Source organism: Podarcis vaucheri (genome assembly GCF_965113315.1).
Source record: "Podarcis vaucheri genome assembly, chromosome: 3".
Classification (NCBI taxonomy): Eukaryota; Metazoa; Chordata; class Lepidosauria; order Squamata; family Lacertidae; genus Podarcis; species Podarcis vaucheri.
Genome location: NC_138761.1, coordinates 88,068,126 through 88,090,391, shown reverse-complemented (window position 1 = coordinate 88,090,391; position 22,266 = coordinate 88,068,126). Strand labels below are relative to the sequence as shown.

The 22,266-nt window shown below is 39.1% G+C and overlaps 1 protein-coding gene across 3 annotated transcripts in view; it reads left to right on the top strand.

Moving 5' to 3' along the window:
- Positions 1 to 22,266, top strand: part of SMAP1 (small ArfGAP 1) — a 66,437-nt gene that overhangs the window by 33,827 nt on the left and 10,344 nt on the right. For 2 of the 3 annotated variants that reach the window (XM_082218333.1, XM_082218331.1), the window contains exons 5-8: positions 1,431 to 1,508; positions 2,419 to 2,499; positions 15,739 to 15,823; positions 21,888 to 22,018. In XM_082218333.1, the coding sequence (XP_082074459.1) occupies positions 1,431 to 1,508; positions 2,419 to 2,499; positions 15,739 to 15,823; positions 21,888 to 22,018 (375 nt within the window). The remainder of the gene's footprint in view (positions 1 to 1,430; positions 1,509 to 2,418; positions 2,500 to 15,738; positions 15,824 to 21,887; positions 22,019 to 22,266) is intronic. The other variant, XM_082218332.1, reaches the window with a different exon arrangement.

Genomic DNA, 22,266 nt, shown 5'->3' with positions numbered 1-22,266 from the left:
GTAGTAAAATTTTAAAAAAGATGAAGAGGTAACTGCATGTAATTTGCATGTAATGCTAAGCCCAAACCATGGCTTAGTGCAAAGAAGTGAATGTGGAGGTGTCAGTAAAGGAGATGGCAGCAGCTTTGCTCCTCCCTGGTTGTTTTTCTGCTGTGCCGTCCTGAGCTGCAGTTTGACTTAGTGTCATCTGAACCTGGACTCCCTCCAGACAGCGGCGGAGCATATGCCCGTGCCGCCCAGGGCGGGCACGCTCCCGAGGGGGGTGGTGGTGCAGAGGGTGCCCTCCCAGGTGTGGGATAGCCGCTTGGGTGCCCTGCAGCTGGGGGCGGAGTGAGCCGCCCATGGCGGACATTCAGTGTGCTGCCTGCCTGCAGCTCCCAAGCCTCCCCCAAGCTGTCAAAATGAAGGTGGAAGGGGGGAATGTCACCGGCAAAGCAGCGCAGCTCCCCCCTCTTACCCCGGCGGCTCGGGGTAGGCTTGGGAGTCATAGGCACACCAAATGTCACCACCCTCAGTGAGGGCACCTGCGGCGGTCCACCACCCCTTTCTACGCCCCTGCCTCCAGAAAAACCATAAGCTGTAAATCATAGGGCAGCTTATGGCCTTTTTTGAGAGAGCTAAACCATGAACCTTTGTTTGGATGATATGTTAAACCAAAACATGCCCTAGCTGAGTGCAGCCACAAAATGACTAGGGAGCAAAGCAGCTGCAGTCTCTTTTCTAGGAGCTTATTTTGCACTAAGACACTGGTGGCGCTGTGGACTAAACCACTGAGCCTAGGACTTGCCGATCAGAAGGTCGGTGGTTCGAATCCCCGCAACGGGGTGAGCTCCCGTTGCTCTGTCCCTGCTCCTGCCAACCTAGCAGTTTGAAAGCACGTCAAAGTGCAAGTAGATAAATAGGTACTGCTCCAGCAGGAAGGTAAACGGTGTTTCCGTGTGCTGCTCTGGTTCGCCAGAAGTGGCTTGGTCATGCTGGCCACATGACCCGGAAGCTGTATGCCGGCTCCCTCAGCCAATAAAGCGAGATGAGCGCCACAACCCCAGAGTCGTCCACGGTTTGACCTAACGGTCAGGGGTCCCTTCACCTTTACCTATGCTTTGCAAACCAAGCCAGCATGTACTCTTCTGCACAACTGTTAAATTTTGTGTGCTTTAGTTAAATAGCTAGGTTGGTCTGAGGAAATATTCTGAATTCTCATTGGTCTTCCTTGGAACACTTAATGTTTTCAGTAGCGAAGTTAACCAAAACATGTAGTCCTCAACATGCATATGTTTTGTGTTGCTGATTTCATCTCTGTTCTGTCTTGTCTGTATTTCATCTGTATCTTCTGATAAATGAGAAAGAGCAAAGTAAATAGATGGTTATTCTGTAGTCTTAGTGAAATCTGCCTTGGCTCCTTTTTCTCATCTTTCATCTGCTTTGTACAGATGTCTTCCTCTGATGCTTCTCAACCTCTGCCATCTTCTCCTTCTCTGCAAGCTGCTTCTGAGAAAAACAAAATAGAGGTATCTCCTCTTCCTTGTGTGCTTGTTGCATGCAGATGCTTTCTACGTTGAATTTGAATAATGTTGAAAAGTATTCTCTAGGCCAAACCCATGATTTGTCTGTAAACATTTTAATTTAAACCACAAGTGTTATTGTACCCCTCCTTTTAAGGTAAACTGAAGAGATCCATTCAGCTAAACTTAACTTGCATGGTTGAGAGTTGAGGTGGTGGTTGTGTCAATATCCCACCTGTTTCCTGTTCTGTTACAATAGTATATGGAGTTTTGATACCTTTCCACAGTTAGTGTTAGTGCAGGTGTAACACTACACTGTTTTGAGGCTTGACAAGACAGGGGATGGTACTGAAACCCAAATTTCATTGTCTTCCTAGGGTACTTTAAATTACCTGGGTAAGACCTCTACCATTTATCAGGAATTTGAATGGATGTGAGACACAGTCAGATTATGACATTGTACTATTACATCTGAAGAAAATATTTGAGAGCTTAGTGTGATCCTGCAATCCTCAGTGAGTGTCTTCTTGAAATCTATGCATTTGTCTCAAGAGCCAGACGTTGTGAAATACATAAGCAGCAACAAGCAAGTAAAAAAAGTCTTGGCCTAAGAGCAACCAATATCTGCCTCTTCAACAGTCAGTTCCAGGCCAGGCAATTCAGCTGCTAAGTGGCCATTGGAACATCAAAGAACAAGGGAAACCACTTAAGTACACTTTTACCCTGTTACAGTAACTATTGTATTATTTATTTTATTGTATTTGCAATACATTTTCCGCCAGTTTCAGAGCTTCAGATAAGAGGCAAGGTATAAATATGCCTAAGTAAATTAACATTATCTTGGATGAAACTATGGCTGTCAGTGTTTTAAATGATTATCGTATCTGAAACTCATAACAGAACATCTTTCCCACAGAAGGAAAAGGAAAAAAGGAAGGAAGAGAAAAAGAAAGATAGAGAGCCAGAAAAACCTTTGAAATGCTTAGGAGTTGAAAAAGTAAGCTAATTTTTTCTCTTACTAAAATATTTTTTTTGTTTATATTGCTATTTGTAATGTGTATTTAAAATGCATGAAATAGAAGTCGTTTGAATAATTTTGAAAGCTTAAATATGACACTGCTACCTAGCAGCATGAATTGCATGGAAATCTCAGCTGGAAATACTAATGAGACAAAAAAAGCTCATGACAGCTTCCATCAAATGTATCCACAAGAGAAAAGAAACTTCCATTCTCTCATTCTCGGATGGCCTTGGGTCTCTTCTTCCAGCTGCCTTTTTGTGCTAATAATAGCTGGCACAGGTTATCTGGAAAAGGAGAGTGATTTGCTGTGCCTTTTAATAAGAGGGAGCTTGGCTTGCATAAGATGACAGTATAGCAGGGTTCCAAATCTGTTTTAAATCATCCTGTACAGCCAACTGTTGCCAATTGCTCTTTTAGTTTTCTAGAGTATTGTGAATTCTTCAGGGACAGTTATTGTTTTAACCTTGTACAGAGAAATGTACTAGAAATTAATGGCGGCATGGAAGCTGCCCTATTCTTTGCTCTTGTACATGGGTACTAATTTGATCAAAGCAGTGTGTTTAGTTCAACTTATGGGAATGCAGTGAGTTCTAAGATGCTGTTGTTTTATTGTGAAGCACCCCCTTTTTGCTCCTATTGATGCTATTAATAAATAAAAGGATTATTTTTGTCCAGAAGAAAACCAGAGGAATGAAGAGTGCCGAGATTGTTTGTCAAAAGAATTGCTCTTTAAGTTGTGAAATAGAACATGTTTTACTACTGAAAGTGATAGTCCATGGATTCCTGAAGGAGTGATGGCTGATCTTTTATTTTGAGCCTTTGTATCCAAGACCAGACCTCTTTAAGAATGATAGTACAGTGGTACCTCATTTAAGAACAGTCCAGTTTAAGAATGATTTGGTTTACAAACTCTGCAAAACTGGAAATAGTGTCTTGGTTTGAGAACTTTACCTTGGTCTAAGAACAGAATCTGAACAGTGGAAGGGCATCAGCGGCGGGAGGCCTCATTAGGGAAAGCACGCCTCGATTTAAGAACGGTTTTGGTTTAAGAACGGACTTCCAAAACGGATAAAGTTCGTAAACCAAGGTACCACTGTCTTGGGAACTACCTGCCAAGCTAGGCAAATAATCTTAACTCAGTATTTACAGTTAAACCATGTCACTCCTACTGTAGTTAGGGTTTTGTTTCCTGTCTCTCAGTTAACCTACAGTATATGTAGCCATTTTTTTCAGACCCTGTATAAGATTTTTGGCTCAGCTTGTCCACTTCTCACATAGATGCTTCAGTCACTAAGCAGTGCTTGATGTTACCCTGAAGCAGGGCAAGCAGTTGCATGAACGACTTGTGTATCTGCTCTTTGTGCTTCTTATGCAGGCCTAAGAACATAGGAAGTTGTCTTATACTGAGTCAGACCATCTATATCAGTGTTGTTTCTACACTGACTGGCAGCTCTCCAGAGTTTCAGACAGAAATCTTTTCCAGACATCTTTACCTACCTGGAGATGCCAGGGAATTCATGTGCTTTACCACTGAGCAGCAGCCCCTTCCACAAATCTTGATTGGGGTCTGTGTGCATGGGTCTTTTGTGTTTGCAGCCTCTTGAAGGAATTACACATATTTGCTGTCCATGACCCTTTCCCATATCTTGTTGGAAAAATCGTAGGCACTCCCAAGCCCATCAGAAAGTGGGAGTAGACTTGGGATACCAAATCCAGTGATAAGTGGAACAGTGCAGATGGAGCATTTTCTGCATTGGAACTCCTTTCCCTAAATTCAGAACTGTGTGCTGGAATGGCCCCAGTTCAGCCATCCATGCTACAGGTTTCTCTTTCCCTTGTTTCCCTTTCACTAGGGTGAATTGCTAAGATAGTGAAGGACTTACATTGTGCTCCTGCTGAACCAAGGAGGCATAAAATGAAAGAGAGGTGAGATAGAGGCAGAAATGGAGCAAACACACATATATTTTTAATGAAAGAAGGAAAGGGTGTGTGAGAGAGTAGGATGAAGAAAGAAAAATGGAAGTAAACAGCGGCTTCAGACTTCAGGTTTATGAAGATTAGAATGTGGTTAAGATTAGATATGGTAAGACCTCTGGGATGAAGAAAGAGGTGATAGCTGAGAGATGGTGCAGACAAAGATGTTTGTGCCTGGGGAGAGGGGAAAGGGTAGCCTCTATGATCTGGAAAAAGAAAGTGCCACTAGGAAATGGGGCTGCAAATGTTTCAGTCTGAGAAACAGAAAAGGGGAGCAATACAGATGGACATGCAGACTGTGATGGTACAGAAGGAAAAGGCATCCTATTGAGTAAGCAGAGCATGCCAAGAAGATGGGAATAAAGAGGCTTAAGAGAAAGATTTCATGGTAAGGGTTACAAGGAAAAAGGAGGTTGGATTAAACACGAAATTAAAATGACAACAAAAGTGCTTTCCAGTGATTATTCAGTTAACATAGAAGTTGCATTCAGAGTGATTAGACTTTCTGCATCCCTTTTCTACAGCTAACAATTGTTTTCTCCTCACAGTGGGATGCAGACAGCATATGCATCTCACTGCAGGGAAGATTGTGGCATGCATGCCCTTCCAATGTTTCACCAGGGATTAAAATCATATGTGCAAGATCACTCATACATTGTCTTTCCCTCCTTCAGCAAAACTTCAAAGACATTCCTCATTATGTTGAAATTAGCTGTAACAATGTTTGGTGTTTATATATTTTGTTTTATTACAACAAATACATTCGGGTTTTTCTTTTTTTAAAATTATTGTGTATACATTTTCCATTTTTCTACGTACACACATTTTACCATCATACATAAATTTTGTTCTGATTTCCCAACCTTACCTTCAATGTTATTCTTAACAAACTAGGCTGGAGTAACAAACAGATAGGCAGCAAAAGATGTATTTGGATTTTTCATAGGGAAAAATCCCCCCCATCTCACCTTTGTAGTGAGGGAGGGCTAAAAAAACATTCATTATCATGATAAAATTTGTGTTCTCTGAATCTTGGTTTGAGTGGCAGTTCTTGTTCATGCAGCAATTATGGATACTAAAAGATTAAGTGACAGCTTAAAGGCAAATAAAATTAATTTATGTGGCCAGTAATCATAGCATCGTAGATTGGCTTCTGGCAGTGAGGGTCAGAACAAGTTACAAGCTTTTTAATAATATGAACTGCAAATCTGCATTCTGATGGAGTGAAACAATTGCTGGTAATTATCATAGTTGAATACATTTACAGAGAACAACAGCAGTATATATAGCTTATATAAGGAGATGGGAGAGGGCTGGATTTTTTTTTATCACTAAACATGCATGTTCAGTATTCGTTCTCTATTCTCCAAAAGAATGTGTAACCAATTAAGGCAAGACAAAAGAATTTCCATGTTTACCAGAGCAGAGGCCCATAAAATATGCTGTCCAGGCTGCTTAATAGTCCATAAAATGTTTTCAACAGCCAGTGTAATCCTAAGAAATCCATGTTTCTAGCCCTTATAGTTTGACAGTGTCTTGGCTGGTGGGGTGGGGAGGGAGAAAGTTCTAATATTTAATCTATATATCAGCCTGTCCACAAGTCCCCATCTCCAAAAGAATCTTTAGTCATCTATCAATAGAAAATTGCCTACCACTCTGGTATGGGGCCAAAGTGTTCCAAGAAAGCCACACAAATACCTGCTGGAACTTTTAAGTATGACATTATTTGCAAGTGGAAAAAAAAGTTAAGTTGTCCTCTCATTTTTTGCAGTTCCTCTGCAGGCATACGTTGTCTCAATTTCTAGAATAATATGCCGTGGGGAAGGAGGAGAGTTGTATGGCTTTATAGACTAATACCTAAAGACCTTCAGCTGCCAATAAGCAGCCTGTCCACCCTTTATTCCTCCAGAAGCCGTGGCTTTTCCAGCAGTGGTGATTTATATGGCTTTCAACTTACCACTGAGACAAGGATCTTGAAAAATTAAGTTAAAGTATTCCTTCATTTTCTCCACTGAGGTTGAAAAATACTTCTTTTTGTAACCATCTTTTCAGCTTTTATGGAAGTAAATTATCTATTAATTCTACATAATACCATCAAAGGTAGTCCAACTAGAAAGATTTCCTTGCTTATTGGTTCTCTTTTTGGTTCTCTGTAGAGTTATTACAGTTTAACTGCATCCATTAGAATATATTTCAAAAAGTGTTCATAGTGAAATTCATAGGCTGCATTGCCTAGCTGTTCTGGTGTTATTAATACAGTCCAATGAATGCATGACATTTTTCTAACACTTTGCTCCTTAATGTCTGTGGGTCAGAGAAGGCTCTGAGAGTGACTTTTGTTATCCAGGATGTGTTGTGAAATCATTAATTCCCATGTTGGACACTGCAAAACAAATAACTGCTCAAGCCTGCTTGGCACATCTTATATTGATCAATTGCCTGCTTTTGTGCTAGCCTAGAAAGAAACAAGAAAAGAAAACTGAATGCTGCTATTTCCTCCTTCTTTTTGATGATTTATAAATAATATAATGATAGCATAACCATTTATGGATGGAGCTAAATGAGCAAGAGGTGATGGAACAACAAAAATAGATTGAGGAATGTTAAGCCTGTAGTTAGGAAAAGTATATGGGTTTACCTTTAAAATCATGCAGACCCAGCTGTGTGGATTTATTTAGATATTTTAAAACATTATTTTAAGCTCTTCACTTAATGGTCTTAATATGGTGGTATTTCCAGAAGTGCATGGATATATTGTGGTTTTGTGGCATATTGCTGTAACTGCATCAGTACTTGAGTCTGTGGGAAAGAATATCAAGGCCAAGATGCTGGTCATTGGAACATAGGTAGAGTTCTATCCCAGCATAGTTCAGACAGGATGCTGGACTGGATGAGATGACAGCCGTTTAATACATTTTCATTAACTCAAGGGCCACACTGGTTTACATTAACTACACAGCAGCATCTCCTAGATGGTAGCCCTTCTAGGAGAAGGAAAACTGATCCTAAACCTCTGCTGCTTTGTCGGATATCTTCAGTAGAAGAAAAAAGCCAAGGTGTAAATCCTATACAAATCTGGAGTGGAACCCCTAAAATGGTTGGATGGTGCATTGTACGCCTCCTTCTACTGCAGCCAAGCTGGTGCCAAACATACTGCTCTATTTTCCTTTGGATCACATCAGTGGGGTTTTGTCATCTGGGCATCCAGGGAGATCCAGACTCACTGGCTAGGCTTGCATTCTGGGGAGGTCACTTTGATGCTGCTAACACAGTGGTTTGACTTCACCCCGGAGGCACAGTTCATTGTCTCTTGAGATAGACGGATGTCAACATTCTGATATGATGCTTTGAAGATAAATCTGATCATGTGCCCCAGAATCAGTAGATGCTTGCATTGATGGACACTAATGTGTATGTAGCAGACTTATGATTTGATCAATTAATTAATTAAATTGCTAAGCTGAGTCTTTTGCAGGAGTCTACTAAAAGATGAGAAAACTCAAATGGATTTATAAGGAACTGACTTATGTCTTAACATAGATGCATAAATAAGAATGTATGGTGCATAATGTAAGATGAATGTGTTTCCAACTCAAAGCAACAGCTTTGGTCACCTAGGGCAAACAGCTATTAGTTTTATTCCAGTGGGTTTCTAAATTCTGTATTTATACTTTTAAGTGATTTTTAATCTTATTGTATCTCCTGTATACCACTTAGAGATGACTGATTAAGCAAATTTGCCCCATATATAAAGACTTCCATTCTAAGTGGACATATGTGATGCCAGTATATTTTAAGATATACCTGAGTTTATATATTGTTGTAATTTGGATATGGGCAAATCACTGGGGTTGTTCATACACAAGTTAGTTTACGTACTTTAACTTTCAGCTCGTTTTCATTAAATAGTAGTGTTCTCTACCTATTTTAATGTATTCTTAATCTGTACAGATAAGAAGCAATAAACTAAGTAAATCAAGGCAAAAAACATGTAAGTGAACAATAGCTAAGTAGAATTTGGAACAAGGAATGTAGCTAATGAAAACTTGGAGAATTGGTGGGTTCAATTCTATAAGGAAAATGTTCCTTTGAAAACACTTTAGCATCCAGTAAATACAGTGGTACCTCGGGTTAAGAACTTAATTCGTTCCAGAGGTCCATTCTTAACCTGAAACTGTTCTTAACCTCAGGTACCACTTTAGCTAATGGGACCTCCCGCTGCTCCGCCGGAGCACGATTTCTGTTCTCATCCTGAAGCAAAATTCTTTTTAAAAAAAAGATATTTATTAAAGTTTTTTAAAATATAACAATGAAGATGAAAAATAAAAAGAAACAAAATACAACATAACAGTTAAAAAACAAATAGTTTTCCATAACATATCTTCCTTACACTTATTTCCCCAGACCTCCTCATACCTCCCTTCTTTGTTTTCCACTTCAATTTGTTAGTTCAGCAAATCCTTACCGTTAAGCTTTTACCCATTTGTAAACCTTTTTTTTTTCGTATCTCCTAAAGCATTACAGCTGGAAACCCCTTAGTTTCTATCCAACATCCTTCTAGCATTCATAAATTTTACAATATTTCTGTAAATAGTCTTTAAATTTCTTCCAGTCTTTCACCATCTCTTCTCCCTGGTCTCGGATTCTGCCAGTCATTTCTACCAATTCCATGTAGTCAATCACCTTCATCTGCCATTCTTCCAGAGTGGGTAAATCTTCTGTCTTCCAATACTTTGTAATGAGTCTGAAGCAAAATTCTTAACCCAAGGTACTATTTCTGGGTTAGCGGAGTCTGTAACCTGAAGTGTATGTAACCCGAGGTACCACTGTACTTTCCCAAACCTTGGTTAAGGATGGCTTCCTTGAAGAAGGGAAAAATACTTTTCTTCCACAGTGGAGTGCATATTTTCCTCTTTCCTGGTAGGCAGTTTTATATATCACTCAATCTCTTAACTTGAGAAAACATAGGCTTGTACATAATGCCAAACAAATTATTTTCTTTTTATTGCTAATTATGTAGAACCTAGTCGAGAACCTAGAGCACAACTTAGATAATGGTTCATGTTTATTGACAGCTGATGCAGTCATTTGTGTTTAGGGCTGTTTCTAAAAAGGAACCCAAAGGATTTGTATTGCTTCTTTAAGCAGCATTTATATTCATGAAGGTCTCTCACCCAAACACATAATTAGCAATAAAAAGAAGTACCTGCTCCTTTAGAAGGAGAAGAACCCCAACCAGCCAGAGCAGGCAATTGGCCAGGCTTCTGGACATGGGAGTGACCTACCCACGAAATCTCAAATCTTCCCAGGATAAAATCTCAGTTGATTGGTTCTCGTTTACTCCACATTCAATAACTGCTTCAGTGCTTGCACTGCCTCTCCTGATTCAGATATTATGGAGAAATAAAGAAATGTTAACTGACAAGGTTGCACTAGTACTATACATTTATATATTTTGTTAACAAAAAGGGCTGAAAGGTGTGTTGAACAGCTTTTTCAGATGAGAAGCTTCAGCATGAGTAATAGCTTTTTTTAAATGTATGCTTATTGAAGTAAGTGGTATGAAAAGGGCATATGAGCTGTCAGAGAAAAATATCTGCAGGCCCATTGAAGATTTATAGAAAACATTACTTTCTTGCCTTAAGGGAGTTCTCAAATGTTTAGGCAATCATTTATAAACGTTATTGCCATCAGTGCAATAAAGGGGGAATGAATCCAGTTACTTTTCTATATAAACATAGTTTATTCTTAATGAGAGTAGAAGAAGGTTTTGTTCAATAATTTCGGAAGCCTTAAATTAGTTCCAAACTTGGTAGAAATCAACCTTAAATATTTTAAAGAAAGCTTTTTGCAGTAGCACATTAGAAGATGAACTTATTAGAAGGGTTCTTATTAGAGGCAAAATGTTTAAAGCAAATTAGACATCGAATGAGCATCTAAATTTTGACTTTGAATTTGGTAAACTACATTCTGTCACTTCCTGGCTGTTTCTAAAGTGGCTATTAAAGGTAAAGGTAAAGGGACCCCTGACCATTGGCCGAGGGAGCCGGCGTACAGCTTCCGGGTCATGTGGCCAACATGACTAAGCCTCTTCTGGCGAATCAGAGCAGCGCACGGAAACGCCATTTACCTTCCCGCCGGAGCGGTACCTATTTATCTACTTGCACTTTGACGTGCTTTCGAACTGCTAGGTTAGCAGGAGCAGGGACTGAACAACGGGAGCTATTTCTTAAATGCCCGTGAAAAATAATCGTAACTTTAAAGGTAAAGGGACCCCTGACCGTTAGGTCCAGCCGTGGATGACTCTGGGGTTGCAGTGCTCATTTCGCTTTACTGGCCGAGGGAGCTGGCGTATAGCTACTGGGTCATGTGGCCAGCATGACTAAGCTGCTTCTGGCGAACCAGAGCAGCACACTGAAATGCCATTTACCTTCTCACCGGAGCAGTACCTATTTATCTACTTGCACTTTGATGTGCTTTTGAACTGCTAGGATGGCAGGAGCTGGGACTGAGCAACGGGAGCTCACTCCGTCGCTGGGATTCGAACCGCCAACCTTCTGATCGGCAAGCCCTAGGCTCTGTGGTTTAGACCACAGCGCCACCCGTGTCCCTACTAATCGTAACTTTAGAGAATACTTAATTTCTACTTGGATATGAGAACTTTCAGTACTGGAATGAAGCTTAATCCAGGCAAGGCAAAGGTACTAATGATCAGTAGAAATGCTGCCTTGGCATTGGAAGTAAAACTTGTCCCAGTGGAGTTTAGACTGGTCTCTTCTGTTTTTTAGGTGTGAGGTTAAGACATGTTCATTTCACCAAACTTTTAGTCTTAATACCTATGGAGTTTTTTGCTTTCTTTTGTTTTAATGGTCTTAGGCTCTTAATGCTCTCCATTTTAAAATATATTGAGATTTTACTGTTAGTAAAAGAGAATAAGGAACAGTATAATCATATAAGCAGCTTACAGTTGCTGAAGCATACCATTTTATGTTACTCAGCCCAGCACTCAAATTGGTTGAAAATCACTGCGATTTCAGCTCAAATTTAGCACCATTTCACCAAGTGAAACCAGCCATTTTATTTGTAGCTCTTTGTAGCACTCCTCCCCCCTCCCTCTTTCTCTCTCTGAATATTTAGCGTTAGGTTAGTCTGGAAAATTTTAGAAAAGTTTTTTGGTTTTTTTAATGGCCAGTACTACTGTTTTGCTTCCACAACAGACTTTTGCTTGCACATTAGAATTTACCCCTCTCCTCTTCCCCAAAGCTTCCCATGTACCATCCACAAGGTTGAGGAACCCTCTGGATAAGCCTTTGGGGCCATGCAGGGAGAGGAAAGGAAGGGTAAATCCAATTGCATGAGCTGAAAGACACTCGTGCTGTATTGGATACAACCCTTGAGTTCCACACACATTTTGGGGGCTGCCACTGCTGAATAACGCACAGTCGCTCTACCTGCTCTGTACTGTTGTTGATACCAAAGCTAATACGAGATAGGTTCTGATAGCCTTAGCTTTACTAGAGTTTAAAACATTGTAAAATTAATTTTCTGCAGAGGTTTGGGATATAGACTGCCCTATGTGATAGAAGGCCCAGTGGATTACATTCAAGTTGTCTGAAGGTTCATTTGAAATAATCTGGACATTATCTGGTCTTAAGTATAATATTTTTACACCTTAAATCTTACTTTTTCACCGTGAAGGCTGTATTGGATCAATGAACTCTTTCGAGCAGCTTTAAATATCTCCTGTGGTGCTGGCAGCAAGGACATGTTGAACTTAGAAGAGCAATTATCCTAGGGAGCAGTATGTGGCTTGACTACATTATGTTGTTCTACTGACGATTGGTATTTTTCTATTCTCTGGAAGAATCGTAATGGCAAGTTCTATAATGCTTTTGTTCTCCAGCTGCCATGATCAGTTCCATATTGTGTGATAATCATATCCTAGTAAATTAATCCTTGGAGTTGTATAAACCCAGCCAAGTATATACAACTATATTAATTGGCAATATTATTATTCTAGGTTTATTAAGGTTCAAACTAAGCAGGGCTCCCTGCCCCCATTTAATTAACATGGTATTATAGTAGGACTTTTTCTTGTTGCAGTAAAATATAATAATACTGTGTGGCATGATATTTTTTTAAAAAAACCACTAAATTCGTAAGCATACCATTTAACAGATTTGCTGTAGACTTTTCATCAAAATAGGTTTTGCACCCTTCCTCCTCTCAGCTTGGTTCATTGAATGGGTGCAATGGTTGAGCTGTTCAAGCTCCAAATTGATAATATAATTTCTTAATTGTCATATTGATGCTTCAGTTGAAGGAGCACTGTGTTTGAGGTGGTTTGAATATTTTCTCTATGATCTTAGATATGTAATGTCCATTCACACATGTAACAACATAGTGCTTGTGATAAATAAAGCCACTTGTCTGTAAGAATATGAAAATGGTCCCAAGCATCTTTTCAGTATTTTTATCCATTTCCTGTAATCTGACTGGAATGCACTGTAATATCATCAAGTTTAAAATCTTCCTTGGAGGCCCTGTTTCACATGCCCTTTCTCACTGAAGTATGGTTGGTGGTGATATGGTAATACCTTCTTAACAGTGCTGCCAAATTTATCAAACCCTTCCCTGTCACTTACGGCAGTTACCCAAGGTGGTGGCATTCGTTTGCTCTTCAAAGTACTATGACTGGCTTAATTTTGCTCCTGCTGTTGATGTTTTAGATGTCTGTAGGTGTTGCTGCCAGTTTTAATTATACTGCCTGGACTGCTGCTTTTAATGTATTATTTTAGCGATTGTTGGGTGCCTTGTAGATTTTTAAATAAAAAGGCAGCACATAACCATTCTAATAATAGCAGTTGCTTCATCTACAGCCACCCTATGCTTCCTAAAGGGTTTTGCTTTATAACTGCAGTGTTCATGCTTTCAGTTTAATATAATGTAGATATGGATTATGGTAAATATTAATTTTCAAAAATATAAATTCTCAAAAATACATAATTTACTCTGCCCTTTGCAGGAAGTTGTATATCTGTTTTCGACTTCTTGAAACTGATCTCCACTGATTGAATTTACTCTGATTCTAACTTTATTATTTTTTAAAAAGATGGATTTTTAAATTTTGTTGTAAGTTTTATTAGTTTTATATTGTACACCACCATGTGACATTTGGATGAAGGACACTTTAGAAATAAAGTAATTATAATTAATAATAATATGCTGAAGATGAAGCAAAACTGGCATCATCCACCACCACCCTGGAATTTTTTTAACTGCAGTTTTATTTGCGGTGTTTGAACTACAGTGGCTATGGTGAAGTATCTCTTAATGTTGCAGTCAGCACAAAATGGCAGTGCATATGTGAACCCATAGTAGTTATCTGTTCAACAGGATAGCAGTTGACACATGCAACTTAACAAGGTGGTTTCATTTGCCTTGTACTACATACTTCATGGCAAGATAGGCCCAAGATAGGTGCTGTCGGACTACAATTCCCATCTGCCCCAGCCAGTATGACTCATAGTTAGGGATGATAGTAGTCCAACAACATCTGGAGAGCAACACATTAGCCAATCCTTTTGTTCTGCCCTGGCTGTGTTTGCGCTTAACCATGTGGTTTCCACAATATAACATTGTACAAGATAAAACTTACTTATTTAGAGCATTAATCCTCCCCCGCTCAAATCCCTAGATGAATAATAATATGTAAATGAAACTAATATTTTGAAATAGAAACTTAATATAGTTTATAGTAAAATATATTGCTAAGCTATTCAGTTCAAGTGCACATGGTGAACCTTCTTTATATAAAAAGGTCCTGCATAATTCACACAAGGTGCTTTAGCTCTAGACCTCTGGGGAAAGGATATGTTAATTCATTAGGAAACACTGCAAAATGTAATATTTTATGAATTTACACCTCACCTTTCATTGTAAAATCGTTTCCTGGGCAGGTTACAAAAACTACACTATCAAAACAATAAAATCAACAGATAATTTTAACATTATAATAAATAAAGAGAATAATAAAAGGATTAAAACAATTCCATCCAGCTGGAAAGATTTTTTAAATTAAATGGCTGGGGAAATAAACCAAAGCGTCTTTTCCTCATGCCACAATAAGTAGAATGTTCAATAATAACCATCCTTTGTGGTGCTCATCCTGCCTGAGACAATGCATCAGTATGATTTTTCTGTAGATTAATGTGTTATTTATTATTACTACTTTTATATCCCAGTCCTCCTCCAAGTAATTCAGAGCAGTGTTTGTGGTTTCTGTCCCCACATTTTATCTTCACTACAACTTTTTAGCAAAGGCTAGGCTGAGGAATGATAACTATCCCAGGGATAGCTGGTGAGCTTAATGGCAGAGCTGAGTGGGGATTTCGGTCTTTGTTTTTTTGTCCTAGTTTGACAGTTTAATCTTTACTGCTTTGTTGTATGTGTACAAGTGTGACACGTGACAATAGTTTTTTAGTGGTGAAGTGTGTGAGCTGTGGGCCAGGAGGTCCCCAGTTCAAGTTATGTTTCAGCTGTGAATGTGCTAGGTAGCTTTAGGCAAACAACTATTCTTACCTCGCCATCTGCATTAGAAGGAGAATAATACAAAGGCTGTTATAAGAATTGTTGCAATAATGTATGTGTAGTATTTTGATTACTTGAAAATGTTCCATTATAACACTAGCTCAGACACTGCAACGAAACATTATATTTTGTCGTAAGGTAAAGGTAAAGGGACCCCTGACCATTAGGTCCAGTCGTGACTGACTCTGGGGTTGCGGCGCTCATCTTACTTTATTGGCCGAGGGAGCTGGCGTACAGCTTCAGGGTCATGTGGCCAGCATGACTAAGCCGCTTCTGGCGAATCAGAGCAGCACACGGAAACACCGTTTACCTTCCCACCGGAGCGGTACCTATTTATCTACTTGCACTTTGATGTGCTTTTGAACTGCTAGGTGGGCAGGAGCTGGGACTGAGCAACGGGTGCTCACCCTATCGCGGGGATTCGAACCACCGGCCTTCTGATCGGCAAGTCCTAGGCTCTGTGGTTTAACCCACAGCGCCACCCATATTTTGTCATACTTTTCGCAAAACCACCTCCTGTACATGCTAGTGACACTAATTTTGAAAATAAGAGGTTCAAATGAAATGTGAGACTGGATGAGGTCAGTTATTCAAGATATTTTGGTTTCTATAAGAATCTTAATTATCTTTTCCTTTTCTTAAAAAATAAAGCTTCCAAAGAAAGAGGATCAACAATTGGAACTTAAAGCAAGTCCTAAGAAGGTTCCAGAATCCACTGTCGATCTCTTGGGACTTGGTAAGTAGTTAATTTTTTGTTTTGCATTGCAGAAAAATGGCAAGACCTATGCTGCAATAATTAAAGGGTTTTCCCCCCCCCCCACATGCTGGAAAACATTGTTGGTTAATCTGCAAATGGTGTTGTAGTCTGCTAATTTACTTAGAGAGAAAAACTGAAGCAGATCTGTGCCGTCTACTAAACTATGAGTAATTAGCTCCTTAGGGAGTGAGAAGCTATCAAAGTGATCTTCAAAGGACTGTGAGCTCAAGCTTTTTTAAAAAAAAAATCTGTTGTTTAAAAATAGTCTTGTTTTATTGAAGTACAAACCTTTCTAATATCCAAGTGAACCTTGTACAGGTTCTGTTGTATGTCCCCATCCTAAATATCCATGCAACTAATTTTGCCTGCCCTTTGTAATTAGATTTCTTAAATGGCAGCTCCCTCCCAATTACAGTGGTACCTTGGGTTACAGACACTTCAGGTTACAGACTCCGCTAACCCAGAAATAGTTCTTCAGGTTAAGAACTTTGCTTCAGGATGAGACCAGAAATCACGCGGTAGCGGTGCAACAGCAGCAGCAGCGGGAGGCCCTATTAGCTAAAGTGGTACCTCAGGTTAAGAACAGTTTCAGGTTAAGAACGGATCTCCAGAACGAATTAAGTTCTTAACCTGAGGTACCACTGTATTTTTGAAATTATTGAATTTAAGTAGCTAGTTGTGAGGTGAGATGGCATGTGAGATGGAAAATAAAAACAGAATCCCTTGGCAAAACCATGCTTCTAGGAACTTGTGCAAGGTGACAGTTTTCTTCTTATGGAATGTCCAGAGTTTCTCCTATCTTACCATATTCAAAGCATTTTATAATTAATTCATTCATGATAAACTGCTCAAAGTCCCAGGCGTCGGCCAACATTTTCAGAAGTCTAGCTGTAACCTAAATCATATCATTCCCAAGCCAGCTCTTCAACGTGGAGCCTAATCAGAAACAATTCTGCCTGAGTTCTTACTTAATCCAAACCTGTTTACATATTCTTCCTTCACTTTTATTTTGTTTGAATGGTACTCCAGTGCTGCTGTGTATTCAGTCCTTTTTGTGCAGGTTTACTGTTGAATTAGGGATTATCCCCTTCTTTCACTACATTTGGGCTTTACTTAAATTTTTACCTTGAAAAAGCAACTGTTTACATGTCAAATGCTTGCTTTTGTTCAAACTAGTCTAGCATTCATGGGATATTATTTTTTAGAGTAGATCAGACCAAGTTTAACCAATCTGAATAACCTCTGTTAGCTTTCCATATCTTAATTGTGTAACTCATGCCTCTTCTAGTGCAGGAGCTTAGAGTCTTGAGTCCTGTGATAGACTGAAGTATGAAATACCACAGCAGAAAGCAATTGACAATAAATGTGGCTAAGATTGCATATTTTTATTGAGCCAGCACATTGGTGGAAATGTACAAAACAAGTTTCAAACATTTCTGGCTGGGCTGCACCAAGAGGATAGGTTAGCCTGTTTCATTTCAACAAGTCTGATGCATTTTAAGTACAGTACAGTCTTACCTTGACTGTCGAACGGAATCCGTTCCGGAAGTCCGTTCGACTTCCGAAAACTTTAGAAAACCAAGACGCAGCTTCTGATTGGCTGCAGGAGCTTCCTGCACTTAATCGAAAGCCGCAGAACCCGCGCCAAATGTTCAGCTACCAAAGAACATTCGCAAACTGGAACACTCACTTCTGGGGGTGTGTGGCGTTCAGGAGCCAAAACAAATGAGTACGACTAGTTTGACTCAAGAATCCTGTTCCTCTAAAACACTTGCTGTAAATAAACTTTCAGTTGAACTAATAATATAACATGATTGAATGGCTTCTGCAAACATACAAATAAATCTTAGTAAGTTTATATAATATAGCAGTTTTGGAGGAGAAGTTAGTATCTCAGAAATGTGACTGTTCTGTCCAAATCCAGTAGATCCAACAGCTTAGGCCCCAATCTTTATTACACATTGAAAGCACTATCATACCACTTTAAACAGTCAAGCTTCCATCCAAGGAATCATAAGAACTGTCATGTTTAAGGGGGCTGATTCCCCTCATAGAGCTTCAGCTTGCAGTTGAGGATTGATCATGGCAGTTTTGGAATTTAAACAGCTCCTAATCTCTCAGCAGTTCAGGGAAGCAGTCCTCGCTTGTTGGTTAGGCTTTTCTGCCTTATTCTGAAGAGCAGCAACTCACTCCCCTCGTGCCTGTGCACAGCAAGGGCATCACTTACCTGTTACTGGTACTCTTTGCCACCCTTGCCTATCTGCATTTCCTCATCTGCTATAGATCGTGTGAATTCATGCATTACAAGTATAAAGGTACTCTAGAAGCTGCTGCATTGTTAGAATTTTGGCCTTGTTGCATCAGTATATAAATATCACCCCAGTGGCCAAAGAACTCCAGGGGAGTTCTGTTTTATCGCACGGGTGTGAATAGATGGACCATAAACCCCCAGGTACAGGTAAATCACATTCTCTTGAGTACTAATGGTCTTACATTCTAAGAGGATAGTTATAAATATAGCATGCTTATCAATGTGTTTCATAGTTAGGTGCTTTGCCAGAATGATTGTGGTGGTCTCCCTGTGCAGAACTACAGACCTTGCCAACTGCTAAGTCATGCACCTCAGTGAACGGTGCATTTTGGTTCTTTTCCAACTCAGCATCCTTTTTAAAATATAACTACAGACAAATAATTGTCATTTCATTATGAGTATATAAAAATAAGTGAAATGATAGATCTGTAGTAGATGACCCTCGGGTCATCTTTCAACTCTACAATTCTATGATTTGAAGAATAGCAGACCTGGGTTTTCCAATTTGCAGATAACTCCCTTTCTTTTACTTTCTAAAAATGGCACACCTTATATTGTGAGATGTTTTGCAACGCTGCAGAATGTTTAAGTATTAGCTTTTCCATCATGTTGAAAGGTTGAATTTGCAAAAAGAAGCAAAACTCGTTTGCCATTTGATGCATCATCTACCAGTTAGATGTACTACTCAAAAAACAAGAGATGAGTATGGATGGTTGCACATGTTGAAGTAACCATCATAGTGTATTAGCATTAAAATGGATAGTCCCAACCTTTCTGTGGGGGCATAAGTAAATTACTATGCTCTTTCACTTCAAATTTATCATAAGAATGATGGAAGATAAGGAAGATGCTTATTGAAAACAAGTGAAATATGTAACCTTATTAACCTTCAATTACAAGAAGAGCAGAAAGCAGTTCAATAGATATTAGAATATGACTGCTAATCAAATAAGCTAGCCAGCCATTTCAGAGGATGCCTATCATGCTTAGTGTCATTTACCCACCTCAGAAACAATACCTTGCCTGGAAGCTTTCTGGATAAGCAATATATCCCTTGAGATTTTTTGGTGCAGCTTATTCTCCTCTGCAATTCTGGGAATGCAGCATTAATAATAAAGAAGTTCTCTGGGCAGTTTACATAGACAGTAAAATACAGAAGACAATTTACAATAAAACCCTTTAAAACTGAATAATAAATCGCAAAGCCCAGGTTTTTGTTTTTTTAAAAAACAGACAGCTAAAATCAGCATAAAACACAGCAGCTAGAGCTGTATGTAGCAAGGGAGAGTTTGGTGCAAAAACCGAAGCAGCTGCTAGGTTATCTCCAATACCCTGTACTCATAAGGTATAAGTAGGTTCAGTTATCTGTAGATGTGTCGTCCCTGACTTGGTCTCTTGAAACCTTTTTAGGTTCCCCCCCTCAAACATCTGTCATTACTCATATTGTAGTGAACTGCAAGGTAAAGCCTAGATTACTTTCTCCCTGTAGTAAAATAAAGTGATGAGCAAGTGGTAGATTGTGTATGTCTGTGTGTGTGCCCAAGACACACTTACTGGATTGAGATTTTGACTTTGTATGTAACTTCTGAACGGGCTTCTTGTCAGGTGTACAATTTATAAATTTATAGATTTGCAGCTGTGCAGCAAAAAGATGTTTTCCGAATGGCTTGCAGAAATTAAAATGGAAAGGGGGGGAAACCCCTCTACCCCTGTTTACTCATACTCATAGTTGCCCGAACTTGTTTTGAAAACCAGGTTTTGGTTTACCTTTAATTTTGCCATCTTTAAGTTATTTTCCTAGCTAGAACTAGAAAAGGTTAGGAGTAAGATGAATAGGTATTCTTCTGTATTGTAATGACTATATAAAAATTCCTTGCATGATCTTACTATCTTATCTCTTTATCCTTAACTTTGGCAACTCCAAAATATAAAGCATTCTGAGAAAGAAATGTACTTTCATTAAGGATCACCAGTTAGAAATGGATGGCCAAAATGATGATGATGATTCTGCTCCAGAACATAAGAATTGGGAAACCAAAAATATATTCAAAGATAATTCTGGAGCTGGCTAGATGCTTGATTTCTACCTTGAGTATCCCTTCTCTAAATATGATTAGCAGCACCTGTGATCACTTCTTATGCCACTCTATTCACACAATGTGACAAAGGAAGCTGTCAGATCTTGTGCCAACCCAAAAGCTTTGTTTTCCTCAGAGGAAGCATTGGGAAGGTAGCTTGTTAGTACTCTATAAAGAATTGCTGTTATTGTGGAGGCTATGCTTGAAATATAAAAAAATACCAGTGTTAAGGAAATTGTTGTGGTTTGTACAGCTGTGATACATTTACCTCCTCCCCTCAAATTCCATGTTATCAGGAGGTGTTAATCTTTATGGGTTAATAAGTATATAAATTGTGGCACATTTACAGTTGCTATGGGAACCAGAACTCTGATTGCCTGACTTCAGTGTAGAATCCCTAGTGTACAATAGTTGCAATAGTGCTTTTGCATTTACTTTCATAACAAGAGAAGAATGAAGTGAGCAAAAATACCCCGGTGACTGCTGAAATGTGCTGTTCATTTGCCACTGAAGGGCTTGTTCATTGAGAACGAAAATATATTATAAAGGCTTTTTTCTACATATGTTAAAATACTTGACTCAAATCATGTGAAAATACAAAATAGGATCTGTATAGCATCCTTCTAGGCCACCTATCTAGAAACTGTAGACTTTATCCTCTATTCTCCATTGTAGACTAGGCATCTGTTAACCAGTATGTGCTTGTGGTTCTTTGGGCACCCTGGCTAGTATTTATGGACTTCAGAATAATGGTGTCAATAAAGAGCTGTACTATGTCATATTGCAGCTACACAAACTTAAAAATTAAGTGCACACACAATGGGAGATACTTTTATCGATTCAGATGGAGGGCAGGGAAGCCTTGATGGTAGGTCATAAACCTGAGTTAATCAAGAAAAATAGTTTCAGAATGTATCAGACAGTGCTGGTCTGATTTGAAGGAAGATGTTGATAATGTAAAGAAGTTTAAACTTTGTAGTTCTTTTCCCTTTTCAATAAGTATAGCCTTTCCTTTGAAGATACTGGGAATAATGTTGCAAGGAAGAAAGAGATCTTTCTTCCATTGTAGTTAATGAGAGGGAGGCGTGCAAGGAGCTTCTTTGGCTGTAAGAAAAGCTAAGCAGTTGAACAATGGCTGAGAGAGACTGCAGGGTCTTTTATCTGATGCAGCAATGTATTTGTTGGCTTGATTTATAAGCTATGAATCCTGATGCAAGAATTTACAACCTATGTATCTAGTAGTGATCTTTTCTGAACTTAAAATTTATATAGCCAATTATTGCAGTGCTTACGTCCAAAGGGTTTGGTTACTTATGAGAAGGATTTCTATTTTAAAAGTTACAGTGCTGGTAACCAACAGTGCTTTAGGCAGCTTGTAGAAATGTGTAATTCTGTTAAACCAGCTAAGATGCCATTAGGTTGGCCTCGGGCTGTGTTTTAATGCGTTCAAATTTTGCTAATTACGTTGACATGTTGTAGCTTTTAAATTACGACGAGCTGGCAGAATACTAGAGGAGCCTGGATTCAGTGCTATGAATGCTTGGGTATTTCTAGCAACACGGGATACCGTTAAGCAACGGCTTGCTTTGTACATACTTTGCAATTATCAAAAAATTGGTTTAACGTTTTGCCTTTTAAAACTCTGTCATTTAAGATGGCCCTGCTGATTCCTCCGTTACAAATGGAAGCATCACAACTCCTGCTGCTGTATTGAATGATGACCTGGATATATTTGGCCCAATGATCTCTAACCCATTGCCAGCCACTTCTATACCTCCTGCTCAGGTAAGCAGCAAAATTTAGCATGCCTAGCCCTTTTTAAAATTTATTGTTGAGTGAGATGTTTACATTAGAAATGACAAGCCTGCCTAAAAATATAAAGATGACTTCTATCAGCTGTCCCGTTAAAATCACTTTCATCTTCTTACTAGAGAGATTGGCAGGCAGTGAAGCTTGCGTTGGTTATAGACACACAATTTATAAGGCCATGCCCAGTGTTAGCATAAGAAAGAAGTTCTTCACATTTGAAACAG